The sequence below is a fragment of the Aotus nancymaae genome, unplaced genomic scaffold (genome assembly GCF_030222135.1).
Source record: "Aotus nancymaae isolate 86718 unplaced genomic scaffold, 86718_ANA_hifiasm-v0.15.2.pri h1tg000053l, whole genome shotgun sequence".
In the NCBI taxonomy this organism is placed as follows: Eukaryota; Metazoa; Chordata; class Mammalia; order Primates; family Aotidae; genus Aotus; species Aotus nancymaae.
Window position 1 is genome coordinate 22,549,212 of NW_026988467.1, and position 24,500 is coordinate 22,573,711.

General features: G+C 44.3%; 1 protein-coding gene and 1 non-coding gene across 2 annotated transcripts in view; one reads left to right on the forward strand and one right to left on the reverse strand.

Moving 5' to 3' along the window:
* Positions 1 to 1,027: 1,027 nt before the first annotated feature.
* PAFAH2 (platelet activating factor acetylhydrolase 2) overlaps positions 1,028 to 24,500 on the reverse strand; it is a 39,074-nt gene continuing 15,601 nt past the window's right edge. Inside the window, exons 8-12 of the mRNA XM_012440090.3 lie at positions 23,750 to 23,863; positions 18,611 to 18,702; positions 16,296 to 16,466; positions 14,389 to 14,543; positions 1,028 to 3,339 (exon numbers count right to left, since the gene is read on the reverse strand). Of these exons, the coding sequence (XP_012295513.2) occupies positions 3,245 to 3,339; positions 14,389 to 14,543; positions 16,296 to 16,466; positions 18,611 to 18,702; positions 23,750 to 23,863 (627 nt within the window). The 3' untranslated portion in view covers positions 1,028 to 3,244. The remainder of the gene's footprint in view (positions 3,340 to 14,388; positions 14,544 to 16,295; positions 16,467 to 18,610; positions 18,703 to 23,749; positions 23,864 to 24,500) is intronic.
* LOC135269526 (U6 spliceosomal RNA) lies at positions 5,115 to 5,218 on the forward strand. The gene has a single exon (XR_010337790.1). It is a non-coding gene; the product is annotated as a U6 spliceosomal RNA (small nuclear RNA).

Consider the following 24,500-nt stretch of genomic DNA (forward strand, 5'->3'; position numbering starts at 1 on the left):
ACAGCAACACTTCCAGATGATGGTAGCTCTACCAGCCTGGATCCTAGAGTGAGGATTAAAAATCATGCAGAGCGGAGCCTGCAGCTGACCAAAGAGGACAAGTGGCATGGTCAAGAAACAAATTTTGTTGCTTTTGGGGTTGCCTGTTACCACTATACAACTTAGTCTATCCTGACTGGAACATCCTAAAAGGTTGAATGAAGTCAGCTCACTTTGTTTAAAAAGTGTGTGTTACCTTTTTGGTAGATTACCATTCAAAATAATCAATATTATATTTTGCTGCCTCTAGGATAATTTTCAATTATATGGAAAATTCACCCACTTTAGTGTTTGCTGGGTAAACGAGGGATTACCAGAACATGAATCAAATGAAGGAAAGGATCTAGTTTCTGAACCACTCCCTTCACAAGGGAGGCTCCAGGTCTCTTGTTCACGGTTTTGTAAAATATGCCTGCATTACTTATGGAGCTAAGGTAGAAGCTGGGTCTCACATGCTACTACTGCCAGAACTGGCCTCTCAGCATTTCCGGAACCAGCATAAGGGTGGCGTATACTCGGGATTGGTCTACGGCTGGTTCTGCAAGTGCCGAGGGGCTCTGGTGCCCATGTGGTAGTTGAAAGGCCCCATTATATATCTGTCTGTGCTCTCATAGAAGGAAATCTATAGGCCGGGTGTGGTGGCTCACGCCTGTAATCCCAGCACTTTGGGAGGCCAAGGCGGGTGGATCACCTGAGGTCAGGAGTTCACCACCAGCCTGACCAATATGGTGAAACCCTGATTCTACTAAAAAAATACAAAAATTAGCCGGGCATGGTGGTGTGCACCTGTAGTCCCAGCTATTCAGGAGGCTGAGACAGGAGAATTGCTTGAAATTGGGAGGTGGAGGTTGCAGTAAACCAAGATCATGCCACTGCACTCCAGCCTGGGCGACAGCGTGAGACTGCATCTCAAAAAAAAGAAAAAAAAAAAAAAAAAAAAAGAAGGAAATCTATGATGTGTTCTTGAGTAAAAGAGCAAGCCAACAACTTCTTGGGAATATATAGTCTTTTTAAGCATACATGGCACATTTACAACACTGATCTCACACTAGGCCAACAACCAAGTTTCAACACATTTTGAAGGATGGAAACCATATGGGTCATTTTCTCTGACCACAAAGTAATTAAGCTAGAAAAGAAAAACGGTAACTAGAAAAATCTCATGTTTGGAAGGTAGAAAATACACTTTTAAGTAACTCATGGGTTACAAATCCTCTCACTTAATCCTTCTAACTATTCATAATGCAGACCCTCATTTTAGAAACGCAGGAGCTGAGATACCATTTGCTTAAATTTACCCAGTTAGTGGTGGAGCCAGGACTCAAGACCAGGCTCCATAACTCTAGAGCCCAGGGCTTTAATGATAGCCTTCTTACAATATGTCTCATGGGAATTCACAGATCCTCCCCCACAGCCTCAACAATCGGCTGTTTCACCTCTTAGAAAGGCCAGCCGTTGAGAGGTGGAGACATAGGCCCAGCTTGCTCCTGTGGCTCTGACCATGGGCCATTGTGTAGAGATGCATTTCCTTTTTGCTCTTGCCTACTTGGACTGAGGCACGAAGTCTTGAGTAGTGGAGAGGGGAGTTTCAGTTTGATGCCCCCAAACAGCTTTGAACTGGATCCCTAAGACAACTTCCTTCCTTTTAAAGTTTTTTCCCACATGGGTCCAAGTGGTAAGTGAACACAGAAGAAAGACAGAAGGAAGCCAATTCCAGATGGCTCTCCATCTTGCTCTAATGCAGATTAAACAGAAAATTCCAACATAACATTAAGCAAACATGAGTATTAATATCATTCACATTATAAATGGAACAGAATGGAAATTCAGTCTGTATCTGACTCAAATTTGGGGCAAGGGCCTCAGAGTCAGAAAACAGACAATAAAAGCATCCTGATTCTGAGCGAGTTGGAGGTTCATAACATTTGAGGTAAGAAACACAACTAAGGCATTCCTAGGCCTCTCTGGGAATGGCCTTCTGAGTTTTTAAATTTTATGTAACTCTTTCTCTCTCACTCTCTCTCTTTCTTTTTAAGATGGAGTCTTGCTCTGTCACCTAGGCTGGAGTGCAGTGGCATGATCTTGACTCACTGCAATTTCTGCCTCCTGGGTTCAAGCGATTCTCCTGCTTCAGCCTCTTGAGTAGCTAGGACTACAGGCATGTGCCACCACGCCTGGCTAATTTTTTGTATGTTTAGTAGAGATGGGGTTTGCCATGTTGGCCAGGCTGGTCTTGAACTCCTGGCCTTAAGTGATCCAGCTGCCTTAGCCTCCCAACGTGCTGGGAGTACAGGAGTGAGCCACCACGCCCAGCCTTCAGTTTATTTTTAAGATGGGGTCTTGCTCCACTGCCCGGGCTGTAGCTGAGTTTTAACTGACCAAAGTACTTCCCTGTTGTGGCAAGGGCCTGTGCAAATGGCCATTTAACACTGTTGTTCTGTCATCTTCCCCATCTCAACCTGCTTGTGTTGTTTCCTATCAAGGTACATTTTTAGCAAAACGCCCAAAGACATCCAGAGCTTCTGAGGTACCTCTTTGTACCTCAGTTTCTCTCCCTGTGCTGTGAGAGTCATGCTGTCTGCCCCTCTGTGGGCTCACAAATACAACTTACTACTGTAAGCAAAAGTAGTACTATGTTTCATGCAATGAGAAGACTTGGAAATAAATAGAAAGTGTGATCACAGCCCATACCCTAGAAATTTACCTAAAGTGCTCAGACTTCACCAAGTGGCCCTGGGGAAGGAGAAGGCTAAGAGGTAGGAAGAGATAGTGTTGGGTTGGGCTAGAGTTCCTGTCAGTAGGAATTTTCACTCCATCCTTTGGCTTCATCTCTTCCACTGAAGCAGAACCGGCCATGGGTGAGGGAATGAGCTCGCTGGGCTAAGTCTTTACATCCAGGCCTCACAGTGCTCAGCTCGGGGCTTGGGTTTCCCCAAGTCCTACTCTACTGCTTATTCCCCACTCCATCAGGACTAAGGCCCCAGAAAGTCTGTTGGTCAATCAGTAAGTGATCCCAGTCCCAAAGTGATTTTAAGATCAAGTCTAAGATCAAAGTACCCAGTTATCCAAGTAGCAGTGTGATTACACCTTTCAAGCTGTGAAAAGGGTCATGTTGACCACTTCCTGATAGGAGCTCATGGGTGCCCCTGGGTAGCTCCCAAATGGAAACTTGGTTCAAGTGACCTTTACAAATGGCCAGTTGTGCCTACAGGCTGGACAGATGGTGGGGGGCCCCAGGGGTGAGTGACGGTCCGATGCCTTCAATAAGGTTGTTCCATTGATCATAGTCTTCTTTCAGGTCTGAATTGGGAAAAAAACAAGAAGGTTAGGCAAATCATTGTGAGGTTTGGTCAAAGAGACGCTGTCAAGGATTGAGGGGGTCATCCTAGAGACAGGAGCGCCTGGGATACCAAAAGGACTGGTTATGGTGGGGTTGTATGGTGGTGGTGGTAATGATAACTATAACTTTTTCAGTGCCTTTATAAATAACTTATGTAATCCATAAAAATTCAATAACAATAACAGAGGGTAACATTTATTGATGGAGAATTCATTCTAGGGGTTGTACTAACTAAATGCTTTACATTCATGATTTCATTTAATTTTCACCATATTCCTATGAGCTAAGGATTACTACTAGTCTTATTATATATTTCAGGAAACTGAGGCTCAGGGAAGCTACCTGATTTGCCTAAGTTCATTACAGCTGTTAAATGGTAGAGACAGAATTCAAACCCAGGTCAGGAAGTCAGAGAAGGCTGGGCATGGTGGCTTATGCCTGTAACCCTTGTGCTTTGGGAGTCTGAGGCAGGAGGATCACTTGAGGCTAGGAGTTCCTAGACCAGCCTGGGCCACATAGCAAGACCTCAACTCTATTAAAAAATAAAGAAATTAGCTAGGTATGGTTGTGTGTGCCTGAAGTTCTAGTTACTCAGTAGGCCAAGATGGGAGGATTGCTTGAGGCAAGGAGTTGGAGGCAGCAGTGAGGTGTAATAATTCCACTGCACTCCATCCTGGGCAACAGTGAGACCCTTTTTCAAAAAAAAAAAAAGGCAGAGAAAATCAAAAGTCTAGTTCCAGGATCAAGGAGGTTACTAGGCAAAAAGCAGTCTCTGACAGCCCAGTCTGTGGATGCAAATCCAGGGCCACTTCAGTGAAGGGCAAGAGCAACAGGACAGCAACATCATGGAGCAGCATAACCCCGGGAATGACTCGAGAGGGGGCTCCGAGCTCACAGCTGGTAGGGCTAACTACATGGCAAGAACAGGCACAAAGAGTCCAAGCCCTTGGGCTGAGGAAACAGGGGAGGCTGAGCAGGTGTCCTTCCTCAAAACAAACAGACTCTGAGGCAGAAGGCAGGGACCACTCTCATGCATTTTTGGATCCCCAGTGCCCTGCTAGGAACCTGGCACAGAATAGGCCCTTGGCATATCAGTGCTACGTAGTCATTAATTCAAAAAACAATGAGCACACCCACTATGTGCCACACTCTGTTCTTGGAGCTAAAAATATATCCACAAACAAAAGAGATGGCAACTGCTGTTCTCACAGACCTCATCGTCTAGTGGGCAAGAGACAAACAATACACATAGTATATTACACAGGATGTAAAAAGGGAAGAGGTACCCGCCGAGAGAAGCACTGGTGGTGGCTGGAGGTTGGGTTCGTGAAGGGAGGAAGGAAGGGCCCAATGTTTTAAAAAGAGTGGTCAGGGTGGGCCTCACTAAGGTGAGATTTGAGGCAAGGCTTGAAGGAAGTAGGAGTATACCACGAGACTACCTGGGAGGAATGTTCCAGGCAGAGGGAGCAGCAGTGCAAAGTCTCTGAAGCAGCAGCATTCCTGGAGCGTTTGAGACTCACATGGTGAGAGTGAAGTGACCAAGGGAAGAACAGCAGGGGAGGATGCCAGGAGGGACTGGAGGCCACGTTCCATAGACCTGGCAGGATAGTGGAGTCTGGGTTTGATTCTTGGAGATACTGGGAACCACTGGAGAATTCGGAGTAGAAGAGTGAGAAGGTCTCACTAAATTCCTTAAAGCCTCACTGTGTCTGCTCTACGAAGAAAGGACTCTTCAGTGCTTGCTTTGGCAGCACATACACTAAAACCGGAACAATACAGAGAAGAGCATGGCCCTTACACAAGGATGACATGCAAATTCCTTAAGCATTCCATATTTTTAAAGAGAAATATATAAATAAATACCATGATTTGAGGAAGCCAAAATAATAATTAAATAAAGAAATAAGGCTGGGCACAGTGGCTAACACTTGTAATCCAAGCACTTTGGGAGGCCGAGGTGGGTGGATCATGAGGTCAGGAGTTCGAGACCAGCCTGACCAACATGTAGAAACTCCATCTCTACTAAAAATACAAAATTAGCTGGGTGTGGTGGTGCGTGCCTACAATCCCAGCTACTCAAGAGGCTGAGGCAGGAGAATCGCTTGAACTTGGGAGGCAGAGGTTGCAGTGAGCCGAGATGGCGCCACTGCACTCCAGCCTGGATGACAGAGCGAGATTCCATCTCAAAAAATAAATAAATAAATACATACACACATAAAAAAATAAAATGACTCTTCAGTAAAGTTTCAGGACACAAAATTGGTATACAAAAATCAGTGGTGGTGATTTTTCTGGGTGCACTGGCTCATACTTGTAACCCCAGCACTTTGGGAGGCTAAGGCAGGAGGATCGCCTGAGCCCAGGAGTTTGAGACCAGCCCAGGCAATAAAGTTAGATAAAGAAACAAACAAAAATATCAGTGGCATTTCTATACACCAATAACAAGCTGAGAACCCAATCATGAACTCAATCCTATTTATAATGGCTACCAAAAAAAAAATCTCAAAACAAAACCTAGGAATACATTTAACCAAGGAAGTAAAAGATCTCTACAAAGAGAGCTACAAAATACTGATGAAAGAAATTGCAGATGACACAAACAAATGGAAAAAACATCCCACACTCATGGAATGGAAGAATCAATGTTTTAAAAATGACCATAATGCTCAAAGCAATTTACCGTTTCAATGGAATTCCTACCAAACTACCAACGTCATTTTTTACAGAATTAGAAAAAAAGTCCTCAAATTCATATGGAACCAAAAAAGAGTATGAATAGTCAAAGCAATCCTAAGCAAAAAGAACAAAGCAGGAGGCATCACATTACCCAACTTCAAATTATATTACAAGGTTATAATAACCAAAACAGCATGGTACTGGTATAAACACAGAAAAATAGATCAATGAAACAGAATAGAGAACCAAGAAATAAAGTCCACATACCTACAACCAACTGATCTTTGTCAAAATCAACAAAAATATATACATGGGGAAAAGATGCCCTATTCAATAAACGGTGTTGGAAAAATCGAACAGCCATATGAAGAAGAATGAAACAGGACCCATATCTCTTAGCATATGTAAAAATTAACTCAAGATGGATTAAAGATTAAACATAAGACTTGAAACTAGGGCCGGCCATGGTGGCTTACACCTGTAATCCAAGCACTTTGGAGGCCAAGGCAGGCGGATCACCTGAGGTTGGGGGTTCAAGACCAGCCTGACCAACATGGTGAAATCCCGTCTTAAAAAAAAAAAAAGACTTGAAACTATAAAAATCCTAGAAGAAAACCTAAGAAAAACTCTTCTGGACATTGGCTTAGGCAAAGAAATTGTCCTTAAAAACAAATGCAACAACAACAAAAAATAGACAAATGAGACTCAAAAACTAAAAAGCTTCTGCACCACAAAAGAAACAATCAACAGAGTAAACAGACAACCTACAGAATGGAAGAAAATATTTCCAAACCATATATCCAACAAAGGGCTAATATCCAGAATCTATAAGGAAAGGCTGGGCACAGTGGCTCACGCCTGTATTCCCAGCAATTTGGGAGGCCGAGGGTGGTGAATCACTTGAGGTCAGGAGTTCGAGACCAGTCTGGCTAACATGGTGAAACCCTGTCTCTACTAAAAATACAAAAAATTAGCTGGATGTGGTGGCACGCGCCTGTAATTCCAGCTACTCAGGAGGCTGAGGTAGGAAAATTGCTGAACCTGGGGGGTGGAGGTCACAGTGAGTTGAGATCATACCACTTCATTCCAGCCTGGGCGATAGAGCAAGACTCCATCTCAGCAACAACAAAAAAATAATAATCTACAAGGAACTCAAACAACTCAAGAAGGAAAAAATACATTATCCCATTAAAAAGTAGGCATTCTGCAGAAACTGGACTCAAAAAAAGAAAAAAGTGGACAAAGGACATGAACAGATATTTTTTCGAAAGGAGACATACAAGTGTCCCACAAATATATATATAAAAAAGCTCAACTTCACTAATCATCAGAGAAATGCAAATTAAAACCACAATGAGATAGTATCTTATACTAGTCAGAATGGCCATTATTAAAAAGTCCAGAAACAATAAATGTTGGCGAGGGTGCGGAGAAAAGGGAACACTTATGCACTGTTGGTAGAAATGTAAATTAGTAAAACCTCCATGGAAAATGGTATGGAGATCCCTCAAAGAACTAAAATAGAACTACCATTTGATCCAGCAATCCCACTACTGGGTATCTACCCAAAGGGAAACAAATCATTACACAAAAAGACACCTGCACTCATGTGTTTATCACAGCACTAGTTACATAGCAAAGATAGGAATCAACCTAAGTGCCCATCAACAGAAGATCTGATAGAGAAAATCTGGTGTGTAGATATACCATGGGATACTACTCAGTTATAAACAAAGAATGAAATCACGTTTTACAGAATCGCAGGCCATTATCCTAGGTGAAATAAGTCAGAAACAGAAAGTCAGATACTGAATGTTGTCACTTATAAGTGGGAGCTAAACAATGGGTACACGAGGACATACAGGGTGGAAAAACAAGACACTAGAGACTCCAAAAGGTGGGAGGGTAGGAAAGGGGTGAGGGCTGAAAAATTACCTACTGAGTACAATGTTCACTATTCGGGTGATGGGTACACTAAAAGCTGATTTCACCATGTGCAATATATCCATGTAAGAAAATTGCACTTCTACCCTCTAAATCTATACAAAGAGAAAAAAGAACAACAAGACTGTGAGGGGGAGGGACTGGCAAGGGTGACAGTGAGGAGACCAGTTAGGAAACTACTGCACTAATTTGGATGAGACATGATTTGGACAGGATGGTGCTGTGGGGTGGTGACAAGTGATTTGATACCATGTGTAGTTTGAAGGTAGAGCTAATAGGATTGTGTGAGGGACTGGATGGGAGGCACTAGAGAAGAGACAAGGTTGAAGACTTTGACCTGAGTAACTAGAAGGATGGAACTATGATTAACTCATAAGGGAAAGAGTGCAGATGAAGTTGGTTTTGTTTGTTGCATCTATTAGATGACCAAGTAGAGATGTGGAGCAGTGACAGAGAAGTCGCCAGCAAGGAGGTGACACGTAAAGCCATGAGAAGAGGTCCAGACACTGGGCTCTGCAAGCAGCAAAGTAGATGGAAGAGGACCAAACATGGAGATAGGAGAAAGTCCACAGTGCGGATCTCAGAAGTGAAGATGGGAGTTTCCCAGAGAAGGGGCCCATCAACTCCATCAGAAGCTGCAGAGACTTCCAGAAGATGGGAAATGAGAACTATTGAAGTTAGCATTGTGAAGGTCACCAGGGACCCTGACAATAGCAGTTCTGATGAAGTACTGTGATGCAAAAGCCTGGAGTGGGTTAAGAAGGAATGAGAAGAGAGAAATTAGAAAAATCGAGGGCAGACATTCTTTTGAGTTTTGTTGTGATGGGGAACAGGAGATGGGTGGCAACTGCAGGGGATATTGAAGTCAAGAGAAAATTTCTTTCTTCTACGAGAAACTTCAGCATTGAACCAGTAGAGAGGGAAAAATTGATGATCTAAAGTAAAGAGGGGCTGGGTGCGGTGGCTCACGCCTGTAATCCCAGCACTTTGGGTGGCCGAGGTAGGCAGATGACTTGAGGTCAAGAGTTTGAGTCCAGCCTGGCCAACATGGCAGCCACTGCATTCCAGCCTGGGTGACAGAGCAAGACTGTCTCAAAAATAAATACATATATACATAAAATAAAAAGGGAAAAAATCACTGGCACAGTCATGTTGAGCAGGCAAAAGAGGATGGAATCTCATGTTGGGGGTTGGCCTTAATTAGGCAATTGAGGCAGGAACTCTAGAAACCTCAGGGAAAGCTGATTCTACATAGGAAGGTGGGGAGAAGTGGTATTGGGAGTCTGAGGAAAGCTGGTTGCTTCCATTTTCTCAGAGAAGTGGGAGGCAAAGTTAGCCGAGAGACAGGATAAAGGAAGAGGTGTGAGAGGTTTGAGGAGAAAGAAGATGTGAAATAGTCTTCCAGGAGAGTGGGAGAGGAGAGGAGGTGGAGCCAGGAGCTGCATGTAGTTAATATGAAGGAAGCACCAGTCTTCATAGATCATATCCCCAGAGCAGCCAAACAAGGGCTCTCAGAAGTATTTTTTTCCAGAGTGAGAGGTTCAGCTGAGCCACTTACAGCCTGTTTTAGTTTCCCATGTGACAATGTACTGTGTGGCTACTAAAAGCTTTTCTCTCTTTGTAAAGCTAATTAGCCCGAGCCCAGACCCTTGGCCCTGTTCTTTTCTTTTGAGACAGGGTCTTGCTGTGTTACCCAGGGTGGAGTGCAACGGCTCACTGCAGCTTCAACCTCCTGGGCTCAAGCAATCCTCCTGCCTCAGCCTCCCAGAGTGCTGGGATTACAGATATGAGCCACTCTGCCTGGCCGACTTTTTCAAACTGTCTTATCTCTCTCTCTTTTTTGAGAAGGAGTTTCACTCTTGTTGCCCAGGCAGAAGTGCAATGGCGCAATCTCAGTTCACCGAAACCTCCACCTCTGGGGTTCAAGCAATTTTCCTGCCTCAGCCTCCCAAGAAGCAGGGATTACGGGCATGCACCACCATGCCCGGCTAATTTTATATTTTTACTAGAAACGGGGTTTCTCCATGTTGGTGAGGGTGGTCTCAAACTCCTGACCTCAGGTGATCCATCCTCCTCCCAAAGTGCTGGGATTACAAGCATGAGCCACCGCACCTGGCCCAGACTGTCTTATCTCTTATCACCTGGATTACTTACTGCAAGAGCCTCCTACCAGAGCTCCCTGCCTCTCACCTTGCCCCATCCTATACAATGCACCAGACTGTGAGCACAAGTCTAATCATGACAGTTACCTGCTCAGAACCCAACAGGGGCTCTTGATGGCCTGTGGAATAAAATTCAAACTCACTTCAGCAAATCCATGGACTTCTACATCTGGCTTCTGCCCACTTCTCTATCTTTGTCTTTTCACAATTCACTCTCCTGAGCTCCAGATACACTAAATACAGTTTCCCAATCCCAACCAGGCCCGCTCAAGCATTTGTGCCTCTGTCCAAAAGACCCTCGCCCTTTCCTGCCTGTGAACCCTCTGCTAAGATTAAAGGCAAGCACTGTGTAGTTCAGGAAGCCTCCATTCCTAGCTGTTCTTCCTCTCCTTCAAAGTTAGGTGACTGTCTTCTATGTGGACAGTCTAAAGACCAAATGCCGGCCGGGTGTGGTGGCTCACATCTGTAATTCCAGCACCCTGGGAGGCTGAGGCAGGCAGATCACCTAAGGTCAGGAGTTCAAGACCAGCCTGGTCGACAAAGAGAAACCCATCTCTACTAAAAATACAAAATGCAAGATTAGCTGGGCATGGTGGCACATGCCTATAATCCCAGCTACTCGGGAGACTGAGGCAGGAGAATCGCTTGATCCCAGGAGGCAGAGGTTGCGGTGTACTGAGATCACGCCACTGCACTCCAGCCTGGGCAACAAGAGCGAAACTCTGTCTCAAAAAAAAAAAGACTGAACGCCTACTGTGCTACTGTGGCCATGGAAATACCAGAGTCACCACCATCACAGTGCAGTGGCTAAGGGCATGGGCCTTGGAACTGGACAGCCTAGGATGCATATTGGCTTTGCCACTTAATAACCAGATAACCTTGAACAAATTACTTAAATTTCCTATGCTTCAGTATCCTCCTCTGTAAAATGCGGTTAATAATAAAAGTATCTACTGGAAAGGGCTGTCTCTAGAATTATACACGATAAAGTGAGAGCAGAAGGCCTGGCATAAATTAAGTCCTCAACAATCTTCCTTCAGTCTAAGTCTCTCCTGCCTCCCATTTCCTTATCTGCTGGTCTCTAACAATGAGTATCTTAGCTCAACAGGTATTGCTTTTAAAGGGAGCCCAATTGTGCCATGGTAGGCTTCCTATCATCTTTAATCTTAAGCTTTTACAATGACATGGGGCCTATGAGGAAACAGGGAAAGGGGGCTGAGGGAGGACCAGGCAGTCAGGCACCATTAAAGTCTTGAAACATGGGTTCATTCCCTGCTTACCAGGTGATAAGAATGATGCCCTAAGGTCTCTTATTGACCCTAAGGTCTCCAGACGCAGGCTGGAATCATGGCTTATGATGTGCAAGATGAAATGATCAGGCAGAAATAGAAAAATGAAAATTTACTTCTGGGCCGGGCGTGGTAGCTCATGCCTGTAATCCCAGCACTTTGGGAGACCGAGGAGGACAGATCACCTGAGGTCAGGAGTTCGAGACCAGCCTGACCAACATGGAGAAAATTCATCTCTACTAAAAATACAAAATTAACCGGGCTTGGTGGTGCATTTCTACAATCCCAGCTACTCAGGAGGCTGAAGCAGGAGAATCACTTGAACTCAGGAGGAGGAAGTTGCTGTGAGCCTAGATCGCACCACTGCATTCCAGCCTGGGCAACAAGAGTGAAACTCTGTTGCCAAAAAAAAAAAAAAAAAAAAAAGAAAATTTACTTTCAAAACATTAATAAATGCATAAGACAGGTGTGTTTAAAATGCAGACTCAATCCAGGCTAAGTTTGTTGTGCACTTGTGAGAAATGTGTTCCTCTGCATTGATTGATTTAAAAGAAAAAAAAAAAAAAGAGAGAAATTGTGAATTTACTCAGGTTATCCAACTAAAAGGCTAGTGTCCAGAGCACACAGGTGGCCAGGTGTGATGGCTCACGCCTGTAATCCCAGCACTTTGGGAGGTGGAGACAGGTGGATCGCCTGAGGTCAGGAGTTTGAGACCAGCCTGGCTAACATGGCAAAACCCCATCTCTACTAAAAATACAAAAAAAGTAGCTGGGCGTGGTGGCGCATGCCTGTAGTCCCAGCTACTTAGGAGACTGTGGAAGGAGAACTGCCAGAGAATTGCTTGAACCCAGGAGGTTGAGGTTGCAGTAAGCTGAGATCACACCACTGCACTCCAGCCTGAGTGACAGAGTGAGACTCTGTCTCAAAAACAAAACAAAAAAACAGAGCACAGAGGTGACTGTCTAGCTGTCCCAAGCACTGGTCAGACCACACCTAACACATTATAGTCAAGTCAGGGCACCACAGTTTATTTATTTTATTTTTTGGAGACAGGGTATCATTCTGTTGCCCAGGCATGAGTGCAATGGCATGATCTTGGCTCACTGCAGTCTTGACCTCCTGGGCTCAAGTGATCCTTCCACCCCAGTCTCCCAAGTAGCTGGGACTATAGGCACATGCCCTTGTACCTGGCTAATTTTATTTTTTTTTGTGGAGATGGGGTCTCACTATGTTGCCCAGGCTGGTCTCAAACCCCTGGCCTCAAGCGATACTCCCGTCTTAGACTCCCAAACTCGCTGGGATTCCAGATGTGAGCTACCACGCCTGGCCAGGGCACCACACTTTAGAAGGGGTACCAAAAAACAGTGACTCCAAAGGAACAGATAACAAAAAGTAACACGGGGAACTTAATGGGGACAGGTGGAGTTACCACAAACATTTAGCTTAATAAACAGAAAACTCAGAGAGGACCAGCATAGTTTACTTCAAATATCTAGGGAACTGCCAGGTGCTGTCTGAGGCTTCTCTGGGTAGCTCTTGAGAGGTTAACCTGGGCAAATAGAGGGGGGTTACAAAGTAGGAGATCTTGCTCTTAATTAGAATTAAGTCAAACCTTCAAAATTCAGGCAAGCCTGGCTCCTTTCTCACGGAAACTGCCCTGCACACAGCACCTGCTGAGGGATCAGAAAGGGACATCTGATGCAGAGAGCTCAGGGCCCAGCTGGGCCAGGGCTACAATGTTCTGGTGGGCAAAGAGGAGCTGATACAATCAAATTGCCTCTCTTGGGAATCTGTTCTAAGAAATCAAAAAAATATGGCAGTGAGCAGTGGGAGCTGAAGATGAAAGGATGCCACAAACCTAGAGGGAACAGACTCTGAGTGGTTCAAGCCGAGTGAAGTTATGAGGAAGCAGAAACTGAATAAACAGCTGCTATCAGTGAGAATAAAACCACAGAGCAGAAAGAAAAAAAAATGTATAATGGAACAAAGAAAATGAGATATCATGAGAAGATGACACAGAGAGACGAAGCCATGAGACAGTTCTCCAAGCCACCCTGATTTCTGTAACCGCATTTCCCACCCAGTCCAGGTGCACACTCATAAACAAACTCCTCTTTTTTTTCTCAAGTTAAGTTTGTGAACCTTTAGTCACTGTAAACAATAAAGTTTAATAAGAGGATGCCTCCTCTGGGTGGAAGCTGGACCAGGGACCTCTGGAGGCCTTGCCCTTTAGCTGCTCTGTGACTGATGACATTAGTCATAGTCCATCATGCTTTGTTTCTTTAAAACACTTCCATAAATTTAGCCTGTTATCCTCATAAACTCCCCTAAAATGCAGATAAGGTGGGTAATAATGAGTTTGGGTAAGGAGAGAGGTGAATACTCCATTTACAGTCAGGAGACAAGGTTCAGAGAGGTTAAATGACTAGGCCAAGGTCATTCTGCAAGTAAGACAGTTAGGGTCTCCCAACTTTCAGTTTAGTGTTTTTTCTTATTTATTTGTTTAATTATGTATTTATTTAGATAGGGTCTTGCTCTGTTGCTCTGGCTGGAGTTCAGTGGTACAATCACGGCTCACTGCAGCCTCGACTTCCTGGGCTTAACCGATCCTCCCACTGCAGCCACCACATCTGGCTAATTTTTTATTTTTTATTTTTTTTGGTAGAGATGGAGTCTTATGTTGTTCAGGCTGGTCTTGAACTCCTGGCCTCAAGCCATCCTCCCATCTCAACCCCCCAAAGTGCTGGGATTACAGGCATGAGCCACTGTACCCAGCCTTGTTTTTCTCTATAATTCTATGGAAGTCTCTCCTTCACTCAGGTTTTTCATTTACCATAAATCTCCTTCCCAGATCCCAGATATGTCAGAGATTTCACTGTGCTGCAGGGAAATCTAAGGGATCCCACAGCTGCCCCAAGAACTCCAGTTTTCTCCTTACCAAGGTGCTTCTGCAGGAAGGCCAACATGGCCCGCACCATAACCTCCTGCCCTTCATAGGGGTCCAGACTCCCACGGGTTTGAGTGGAGAAGAATTTACCAATCAAGTTGCCAGTTATAAAAGCAAAGTCAGTTTGACTCCGATGAACAGAACCACTAGGGGAAAAGAAAAATAACTGGTAGGGATCTGGAGGCTAAGGCATATGTGTTAAGCACCTACTATGTGCAAGGTGTTTTTCATCCATTATCACACTTCATTTTCACAGCAACCTTTTAAGGGAAGTATTTTCCCCCTTGACAGAATCCAAGGAGAGAAACGATCTGCTTAGGATCAGGTCACACAAGTAGTTGGGGATGGAGTTAGGACTTGAAGCCAGATGTGCCTGGCTTCAAAGGTAGCTCAGCCCCTAACTACAACGTCTGACAGTGCAGGGAAAAGGTTGAGCTAGGTGGAGCAGGGACAGGATCAAGGAGGTGGGGTCTGTGGCATGTGGCATTTCTGTTACTACAATCTATTAGTTATGGCTTTTGCCCAGTAAATTTCAAACATTCACAAAACAAATTAAGACCTTCTTTAGAACTGTACCACAGAGTGAAGAGGGAAAAGGAATTACTTGCCTTTATTTAAATAATCAGAAAAGTAAGAGTGAGTGCTTTGTAAGAGGGGGTTTCTGGGTTAGAACTTCAGTCCTTTGACACTAAATACATTTGGTGAAATCCTCACTGGGTTAATTTTGGGCTAAATTATTCATAATTAAATTTACCAGTCAATTCAGTGAGAGAAAGCGAATTTAAATGCTAAAGTATTTGTCTGATATCACAGAAAGACTAACTTTAAAAAATGCATTAGTTAAGGCACACAAAAAGGTACATACATATAACATATGCGATACTTGAGTATCCAGTACTCAGTATGAATAAGTGACACATTGCCAGGAGTTAAGTCCCCTGTGTGTATCCCTTCCCAACTGGCCTCACCTCCCTTCCCTCCTGGTCACAGTTATCTTGAATCTGACCTGGGGAAGCATTCAGGGAGTGTCTACTGCCATGAAACCAAACTGAAGGAGGAGGGGTGGCAAGGCAGCTGGGACCAAGATGAACAAGGGAAGAAGCCACTGGCCATGCTGCTGACCCCAGTGCTCAAGGGCTCTGGATTTGGCATTTCAACTACCCAAGTGACTCCAAAGGTCCATGGCATGTAGTCACTTGTCATTTGCCAAAACAGGAACCGGATCCCGGAAGCCTGTGTGCTGCTGGGCTCGACTGCAGGGTAGGAGCAGTCCGTGAGATCTCAGCCCGACATCTGCAGCTCAATATCACCTCCCACATGTGGAACATTTCTTAAAGTCACTAGAAATGATTTTTTCCCTGTGAAAAATGGCTCCCAAAAGAAAACCAACTGATAGTGCTGATGATAAAAGTGAAGAAAATATGGCTTCTCTTGACCAGAATATAGACAGTTTATAGAAGACAACATGTTACAGTGACCTGTGATTTAAGTATTCATGAAGGTTTCTAAAATGTGTCTGGTGAATATCAAAGGTCTACCTATTCACATTCTTCAAAAGACCCAATAAAAGTCCCAAATGAGGCTAGCAATCTCTGGAACTCACCCAGACCCACGCCACTTCCTTTCCAACACACAATCCCATAATGCCCCTTTTCAGAAAGCACTAGGTAAATCCTGTCATAAAGTCAGATAAACTATGGAAGAAATCACTGTAGATGGAGCTTAGTAGAGAAGAGAGGCAGACAGAAAATTCTGAAAAAATTTAGACTTTGAAATTCAGGAAGTATTCAGGTATTCTACTAATGGGTAGAAAGTTCTAGGTAATCCAGAAGTTAAGGGTGCCATAGCAAGTGGTGAATGGCGAGGGCACTGGGATCATGACCTTGTGGTTTACTCACAGAACGGTTATGATCCTAGATTGTTCATGCTGGGCACATATCTTCTTCATCAAATTGACACTCTCCATTGTCTGGAATTTCTCAGCATTGATAAAGAACACAGGGCCTCGCGCCTTGGGGTAAAAGTCACGTTCAAGAGGAAACATCCAAGCATCCAGAGCCACCGCACACCTGGAATAGGACCAGACATCTGGAATTGCCACGCGGAATCTGAGGCAAGAATAGTTAGGGTGGTGGGGGGAAGGGTGGAGTTCCTTCCTTTGTTGGGTAAAGGCTCAGAAAGCCAGGAAGGGGGTACCAGGGCCCACAGCCTTCAGTTAGGCTCTTATATAGGAATCACTTTTACTTTTCACCCAAGATCCTTCTAGATTTCAAACTCCCTGAAGGCAAGGATCAGATCTCCTTCATCTCCTGGATCTACTCTCAGGTGACTGACCTGAGTTCCACAGAATGGCACTTCACTCATTTAATTATTCATTCAACATTCATTGAGTGTCTACTATGTGCTTTGGATACAGACATAAGTGAGGGTTCCTGCTCTCAAGGAGCTCCCAGTCCAGCAGGGAAGACAGAACGGACAAGGTGACAAAACAATATAGCTTAGTGCCCTGATTGCACAAGGTGCTCTGTGAGGTTAGGAAAAGACTCCTTGGTGCCAACAGTAAAACCATGTCACCAAGGGCAATATTATGGCCTTAAGATTTAGCCATTTCCCTCCTCGGACCCCTAAAATGCTCCTCCATTCCTCTCCATCTCAATAAAGGACAATCGTCTTCCACTCACATAATAGATACACAAATGAAAAACCTTGGGCTGATCACGGTGGCTCATCCCTATAATCCCAGCACTTGGGGAGGCTGAAGCAGGAGGATCACTTGAGCCCAGGAGTTCAAGACCAGTCTGGGCAACATAGTTAGACACTATCTCTAACAAAAAAAAAAAAATTTTTTTTAAATTAACAGGGCGTGGTAGCATGTACCTGTAGTTCCAGCTATTTGAAAGGTTGAGGCAGGAGGATCACTTGAGCCCAGGAGGTTGAGGCTGCAGTGAGCTGATTGCACCACTGCACTCCAGCATGGGCAACAGAGTAAGACCTCTGTTGTTCTTTTCTTTTGCTTTTTTCTTTTTCTTTTCTTTTCTTTTCTTTTTTTTTTAATCTCAAAAGGTATCAAGACGTCTGTTGTTTCAAAGGGAAAAAAATAAAAAGAAAAACTTGCATTTCCTCTCTTTCCTTCACCTCCCATATGACCAAGTCTTGAAAACTCCAAGTCACTTGGCGTTTTATCCTGACTCCAATCACTTCTCTCCATCCCACTATCTCAATTCTGATGTAAATTCGTCATCATCTCTCACCTTGACTCTGAAACAGGCTCTCTCTAATGAGCCTCTAGGCTTTCGGTCTTGTCCTGCTACAGTCCATTCTTCACGCAGTAGCCAGAAGGATCTTTTAAAATGTAAGACTGATTTTTCTCTGTTGAAAATTTTTAACAGTTTCCATCATACTTAGAATAAAATCTATACCTCCTTACCCTGGCCAAATGACCCTGTGCTCTGGTCCCTACTTCTCTCTCTGATCACAGCTTAAACTGCCTCCCTCTCACTCCCTATGCTCCTCCCACCCTAACACAATAAGCTTCTTTCCACCGCAGGGCCTTTGCATTAGCTATTCCTGCTGGCTAGAAAGATCTTCCTCTAGATCTTCATACGGCTGACTTCTTTGCCTTTCCAGTCTTGGTTTCACTTTCTCAGAGACATATCAGCCTGTTTTCCTTTCTGTTTTTTTTTTTTTGAGATAGGGTCTAGCTCTATTGCCCAGGCTGAAGTGGTGCAATCGTAGCTCACTGTAACCTCGAACTCCTGGGCTCAAGTGATCCACCTGCCTCATCCTTCAAAGTAGCTGGAACTACAGGCATGCACTATCACATTTGGCTAAGTTTTTTGGTTTTGTTTTTTAATTTTTTTGTAGAGACAGCGTCTTGTGATTTTTCCCAGGCTTATCTCAAACTCCTGGTTCAAGCAATCCTCCTCCCTTAGCCTCCAAAGAACTGAGATTACAGTAGTGAGCCAACATGCTCAGCCTTATTTTTCTTCATTGCACTTGGTCATGGGGATTTTATTATCTGTTGGCTTTTTCACTCGTCTGTCTCCTCCCACAATAACATAATTCCATGAAATCAGAGATCTTGTTTTCTTGTTTACCACTGAATCCTCAGTCCCTAAACAGTGCCAAGAACATAGTACTTGTGTAACAAACACTTGCTGAGTGAATAAATGGTGTATGGAGCTAAGCACAGCAACACTACCAGGAAACTCACCGAAACTGGGTCTCCTTCGCCAAAGCCAGAATAGCTGTGGCCCCTCCAAATGAATGTCCCATCACAGCCACACGGCTCAGGTCAATGTTGCCCTGAGGAAAGCGGAGAACTTAGCCAAGTCATAAACTCAGGACTGCTCTTTAGCAACTCATCAGGAGCAAGAGGAAGAAATAGTGAGGCGATGAGGCCAAAGGCACAATACAGCGAGTGAGCCCACCAACATCACACTATCAAGAATCTCTTGCCTATGGAAGGGGCACCAGTCAAGCAGTCCTTGGACTGAACAGATTTGTGTAGGCAGGAATTGTGAAAACTGTACTTTTCATGTTTACTTTTGTAATCTCACTACTTAACAATAGCGGATCAGGGTAGACATTCAAATATCTATGAATAGGCCAGGCCCAGTGGCTCATGCCTGTAATCCCAACACTCTGGGAGGCTGAGGCAGGTGGACTGCTTGAACTTAGGAATCTGAGACCAGCCAGGGCTCAAACATGACAAAACCTTGTCTCTACAAAAAAAATACAAAAATTAGCTGTATGTCGTGGTGTGCACGTATGGTCCTAGCTACTGAGGAGGCTGAGGTGAGAGGATTGCTTGAGCCCAGGAGGTCGAGGCTGCAGTGAGTAATGATTGCACCACTGCATTCCAGCCTGGGTGACAGAGCGAGACCCTGTCTCAAAAAAAAAAAAAAAAAACTATGAAGAAATACTGACCGATTGGTCTATGAGCATGCTAACAATAAGAGCTGTCTCCATCCTCTAGAATCCCTGCCTTATACACTGGTCCGAGGTCCATGACACATGGACTGAGCTGAGGGTGGAATGGGGATGCTCCTGCTGCCTGTCCATTGTGCTCTGGAGCAAAGACTGCTTGTGCAGAAACCAGTGCAGGTTCTACTTCCTCTTTGGATATCTGTTGTGATTTTTATCCAAAGCCAAGGGAAAGAGTGAGTCTGTGCACTCTAACATGCTCCGCATGTATCTATTTCTGGTTGTAATCAGAAGCCTTCAGGGTATGGTTATATAAAAAGCCATTGCAGCTGCCTGCTAAGGGGCTTAGGAGGCCTCTCCAGGCTCTGCGGCCCAGCCTCTGCTCTGAACTTCTGCTCTGCTCTCCCCACTGTCTATTCAAGGCTTTGTACCTAAATCTTCCCCCTTCACTCAGTACTCTCAGATCAACAACTTGGTTGGATGGCCTCGTCGGCATTTAAAAAAAAAACAGGTAAATATATTCATATATCTCTAAAATCAGAGGTATACAAAAAGTCTCCTACCTACTCCGTTTTTTTTCCACATGATTGCCCACCACCTACCTCCAAACAGGTAGCAGTTTTTCATGTGTCCCTGAAGAGATTGCTTATATTCATAAGTCAACATGAATATATACTTTCCCTCTTTTCATACACATGGCACTGTCTCTTTTTGTACATAACAACATTAGTACATAAAGGGCTTCCTCAACCTTGTTCACAGCTGCATTTGACTTGGCCATGGTATAGACAGCTAGCTGATCACCAAATCTTTTCCTCTTCTTCCTGGTCTCACAGCTAAACTATTTCCCAGCAGTTAGATAAGAACTTGTGACTGTTCTAACCAACAGAATGTGAGCAAAAGTGGTATCTCTATTTCCACGCCTGGTCCATAAACTGTCTCATACAAACCTCTATGCCCTTTCCCATTCTGTTGGCTTAATGCAAACAACAAATTTGGGATTCACAAATTTTGTGAGGTTAGAGACATAAAAGAGATTATAAAAGAAGTTTGGATCCCTGAGTTGCCTCTTATATAGGAGCACCCATATTAAACTTCATGTAGTAGAGAAATGCATTTCTACTGTGTTAAGCCACTGAAATATGGGGTTTACACATTAGCAATTACCATTCGCCAAGCAAATACATCCACTGTCCCATAATTAAAACAGTTCCCTCATTGGTGAGTGTTTAGGTTACTATCAAACTTTTGCTATAACAAACAACACTGGAATGAATAACACTGTCCATCTATCATGCTGCATGTGTGCAGGTATTTATTTGTAGGATAAATTCCCCAAACTGGAAATTACTGGGTCAAAGAAACATATGCATCTGTACTGTTGATACCAATTGCCAAATGCCCTCCATGGGACGATTTGTATTCTCACCAGCAATGTAAAGAATATCTACTTCCCCACAACTTTGTTAACAGAGTAATCAGTGTTTAGATCTTACTCAATTTGATAGATGAAAAAGTATTTAGCTTTTTTTAATGCTGTATTTCCCCTAAAAGGCTGCCCTCTTAACTAATCTAACTGGACTATAGCCTGGCACTTCCCAATGCCTTTTTTTATTTTGAGATATAGTCTCCCTTTGTCACCCAGGCTGGAATGCAGCAGCACAATCTTGGCTCACTGCAACCTCTGCCTCCTAGGCTCAAGCTCAAGCGATTCTCCTGCTTCAGCTTCTGAGTAGCTGAACTATAGGCGCATGTCATTACGCCCAGCTAAATTTTGTATTTTTAGTAGAGATGGGTTTTGCCATGTTGGCCAGGCTGGTATCAAACTCCTGGGCTCAAGCGATCCACCCCACTCAGCCTCCCAAAATGCTGAAATTACAGGCATGAGCCTGGCTTCCCAGTGCCTTTCTCAGGCTCACTCACAGGCATGCAGGGCTAGACCTCAGTGCCCGGGGCCCCTCCGACTCTCACTTTACCAACACTGTAGCTGGTAAAGCACTCTAGATTCCAGGGTCTGCCTTACCTATTGGGCATGCAGGCAGATGCTTCTCCTGGAGAATATTACCAAAGCCTTTAAAATATACATTCTGAAGAGGCTTTGGGGCACACAGCACAGTCTGTGGAATCAAAATGCCCCAATTTCATGTGTGACTCTACCACTTAGTTAGCTGGGTAATCCTGGGTACTTAGTCTTTTTGATCCTTGGTTTCTTTCTTTCTTTTTTTTTTTTTAAATAAACGGGGTTTCACCATGTTGGTCAGGCTGGTCTTGAACTCCCGACCTCAGGTGATCTACCCGCCTTAGCCTCCAAAGTGCTTGGATTATAGGCATGAGCCACTGCGCCTGGCCAATCCTTGGTTTCTTTCTTTGTAAAGAGATAAGAATGCTTACTGCATAAGTTTGTGGGAGGAACTCTTAAAATAGCAAGTCTTGGCTGGGTGCAGTGGTGGCTCACGCTTGTAATCCCAGCACTTTGAGAGGTGTTCGAGACCAGCCTGACCAACATGGAGAAACCCTGTCTCTACTAAAAATACAAAATTAGCTGGGTGTGGTGGTGCATGCTTGTAATCCCAGCTACTTGGGAGGCTGAGGCAGGAGAACTACTTGCACCGGGGAGGTGGAGGCTGCAGTGAGCTGAGATCATGCCATTGCTCTCCAGCCTGGGCAACAAGAGTGAAACTTGGTCTCAAAAAAAAAAAAAAAAAAAAAGAAGTCTCATAAAGCAGTAATTGTAAATATACATGTATGTATTATATATGTATTATACACACACACACACCATTCTTATTAATACAATACAATATGGCATAGCTATTAAAAATCATGCAGTTGGGTGCAGTGGCTCATACCTGTAATCCCAACACTTTGTGAGGCCAAGGCGGGTGGATTGTCCGAGCCCAGGAGTTTGAGACCAGCCTGGGCAACATGGTGAAACCCCATCTCTACAAAATACAAAAAATTAGCTGGCATGGTTGCACACACCTAGAGTCCCAGCCACTTGGGAGGCTGTGGTGGCTACAGTGAGTGGTGATCGCACCACTGTATTCCAGCCTGGCTGACAGAGTGAGGCCCTGTCTCAAAAAATAAACAAAAATAAATAATAAAAGTCATGCTATACAGAAGGATTGCTTAAGTCTAAGAGTTTGAGTCTAGCCTGGGCAGACAGCAAGACCCTGTCTCTAAAAATTTTTTTTTAAAATCTTACCATAGAAAAATATTAATTGGGTGGGCGTGGTGGCTCATGCCTGTAATTCCAGCACTTTGGGAGGCCGAGGCGGGTGGACCACGAGGTCAAGGGACCGAGACCATCCTGGCCAACTTGGTGAGATCCCGTCTCTACTAAAAATGCAAAAAATTAGCTGGGCGTGGTGATGCGCACCTATAGTCCTAGCTACTCGGGAGGCTAAGGGGCAAGAATCACTTAAACCTGGGAGGCAGAGGTTGCAGTGAGCTCAGATCATGCCACTGCACTCCAGCCTGGCAACAGAGTGAGACTCCATCTCAAAAAAAAAGAAAAATATTAATTGGCATAAGAAGATACTCATACTGTTTTGCTAAATGAAAATAAGGGCACAAAACAGCTTGTATTAAATGATAACATAATTGTTTAAAAAAATGCACACATTAATACATTTAAAAATAATTGGAAGGACAAATATAAAAATATGAAAAAGGTTGTTTCATTTTTCTTCATGCTTTCGTGTGATTTCTTGGTTCTCTGAATACAGCCTGAATGACTTCTGAAATTATGGAGAAAAAAGATTGGGTGGGGGTGGGGCATGAAGAATGTACCTTCATAAGCACCAAATTCCATGTCCAGGATGGTTTCATACCCTCCTGGGAGGGTTGGTGGGATTCCCTCAAAGGGAGGACTGAGCCTGCAGTGGACACCGGTTGTTTGCTGCTTAGTAGCCTGAACCCTCTCCCTGCTATCCACCTGGTCCTGTGGCGGTCAATCACCTGACCCAGAAGTGGGACTGTAACTTAGGCAGGCCAATCTGAATACCCTCTCCCTCTGACGCAGGGACTGGCGCAGAGGGGCATGAGACCCACAGAGTGTCACAGCTTTCCCAGATTAGTGGAAGTTAAGACAGTCTCTTTTCTTTTTAAACCTGGAGCTGTAAATTGATACACAGGCTTCAACTGCTAGCAATCATCTTTCTTGCCTAAAGGACAGAGTCTGGTGAGAAACCCACATATACACAGAGAAACTGAGGCAGGAGAGAGGAGAGAAGAGTGCCAAGGCTTTGATGATAATGTCTGAGACACTGGGTCTAACTACACTGGCCTCAAGTTGGCCTTTGATCTTCTTGGTAGTTATATGAGCCAATCAATTCTCTTTTGGTTTATACTACTTAGTTAGGTTTCTGTTACTTATAACCAAGAAAGCCCTGAATACTGGGCTCTAGGTCAATTGCTTCCATACCTTCAAAGTCATCAGATCCAAGCCACCAGGCAAGATGTTAAAGACAGCCTGCCCAGCAGTGACCTCTTGCAGGATCTTCAACACCCGTAAACACTCGCTTACCCGCTGATGCACCTGCAACAGAGACAGTCCCAGTGGGAACTGGAACACTCCACAACCGTCCAGCGAAAATCTCACTCATATACAGAACCAAGGAAGAATGTACAAGAGTTTGCCCACCCATGCCTCAGCAAGTACCTTGGGTGCCACGTCCTGAGAAAGGCTCAGCTACCTTGCAGCTCACATAAGCACTGCCTAACAACATAACATACTCAGCCCTGTTGTTCCAACTCCACCTAACTATAGGGCTATCAGAAGGATCCAATGAGATGATGTATATGAAAGCATTTTAAAACCAAAAGGAATTAAGAGCGCTGTTATTAGCAATCCAGTACTGGATTCCACTTGTCCATTCACATCACACATCTATTGTTTTTGTCTCACAAGCACTTACCCACCTTCCTTCTTCTGTTAACCCTGCCCTTTGAGGATGCCCTTCCCACTCCCATTCTAACAATCCATTTCTGATGGGAAGGTCTCATTTTGTTACTTCTCCCCAGGCCTGGAATCCCTCTCCAGGATTTTTCAAACTGCAGTTTTGCACCAAGGTAGGGGACTGAGGGAGCAACTCAAACACAGCCCTGTTCTCATAGATGACATGAACACACACAAACTCAGAGCTGTCAAGAGCTGTGTTTCTGACGGGGTGCTG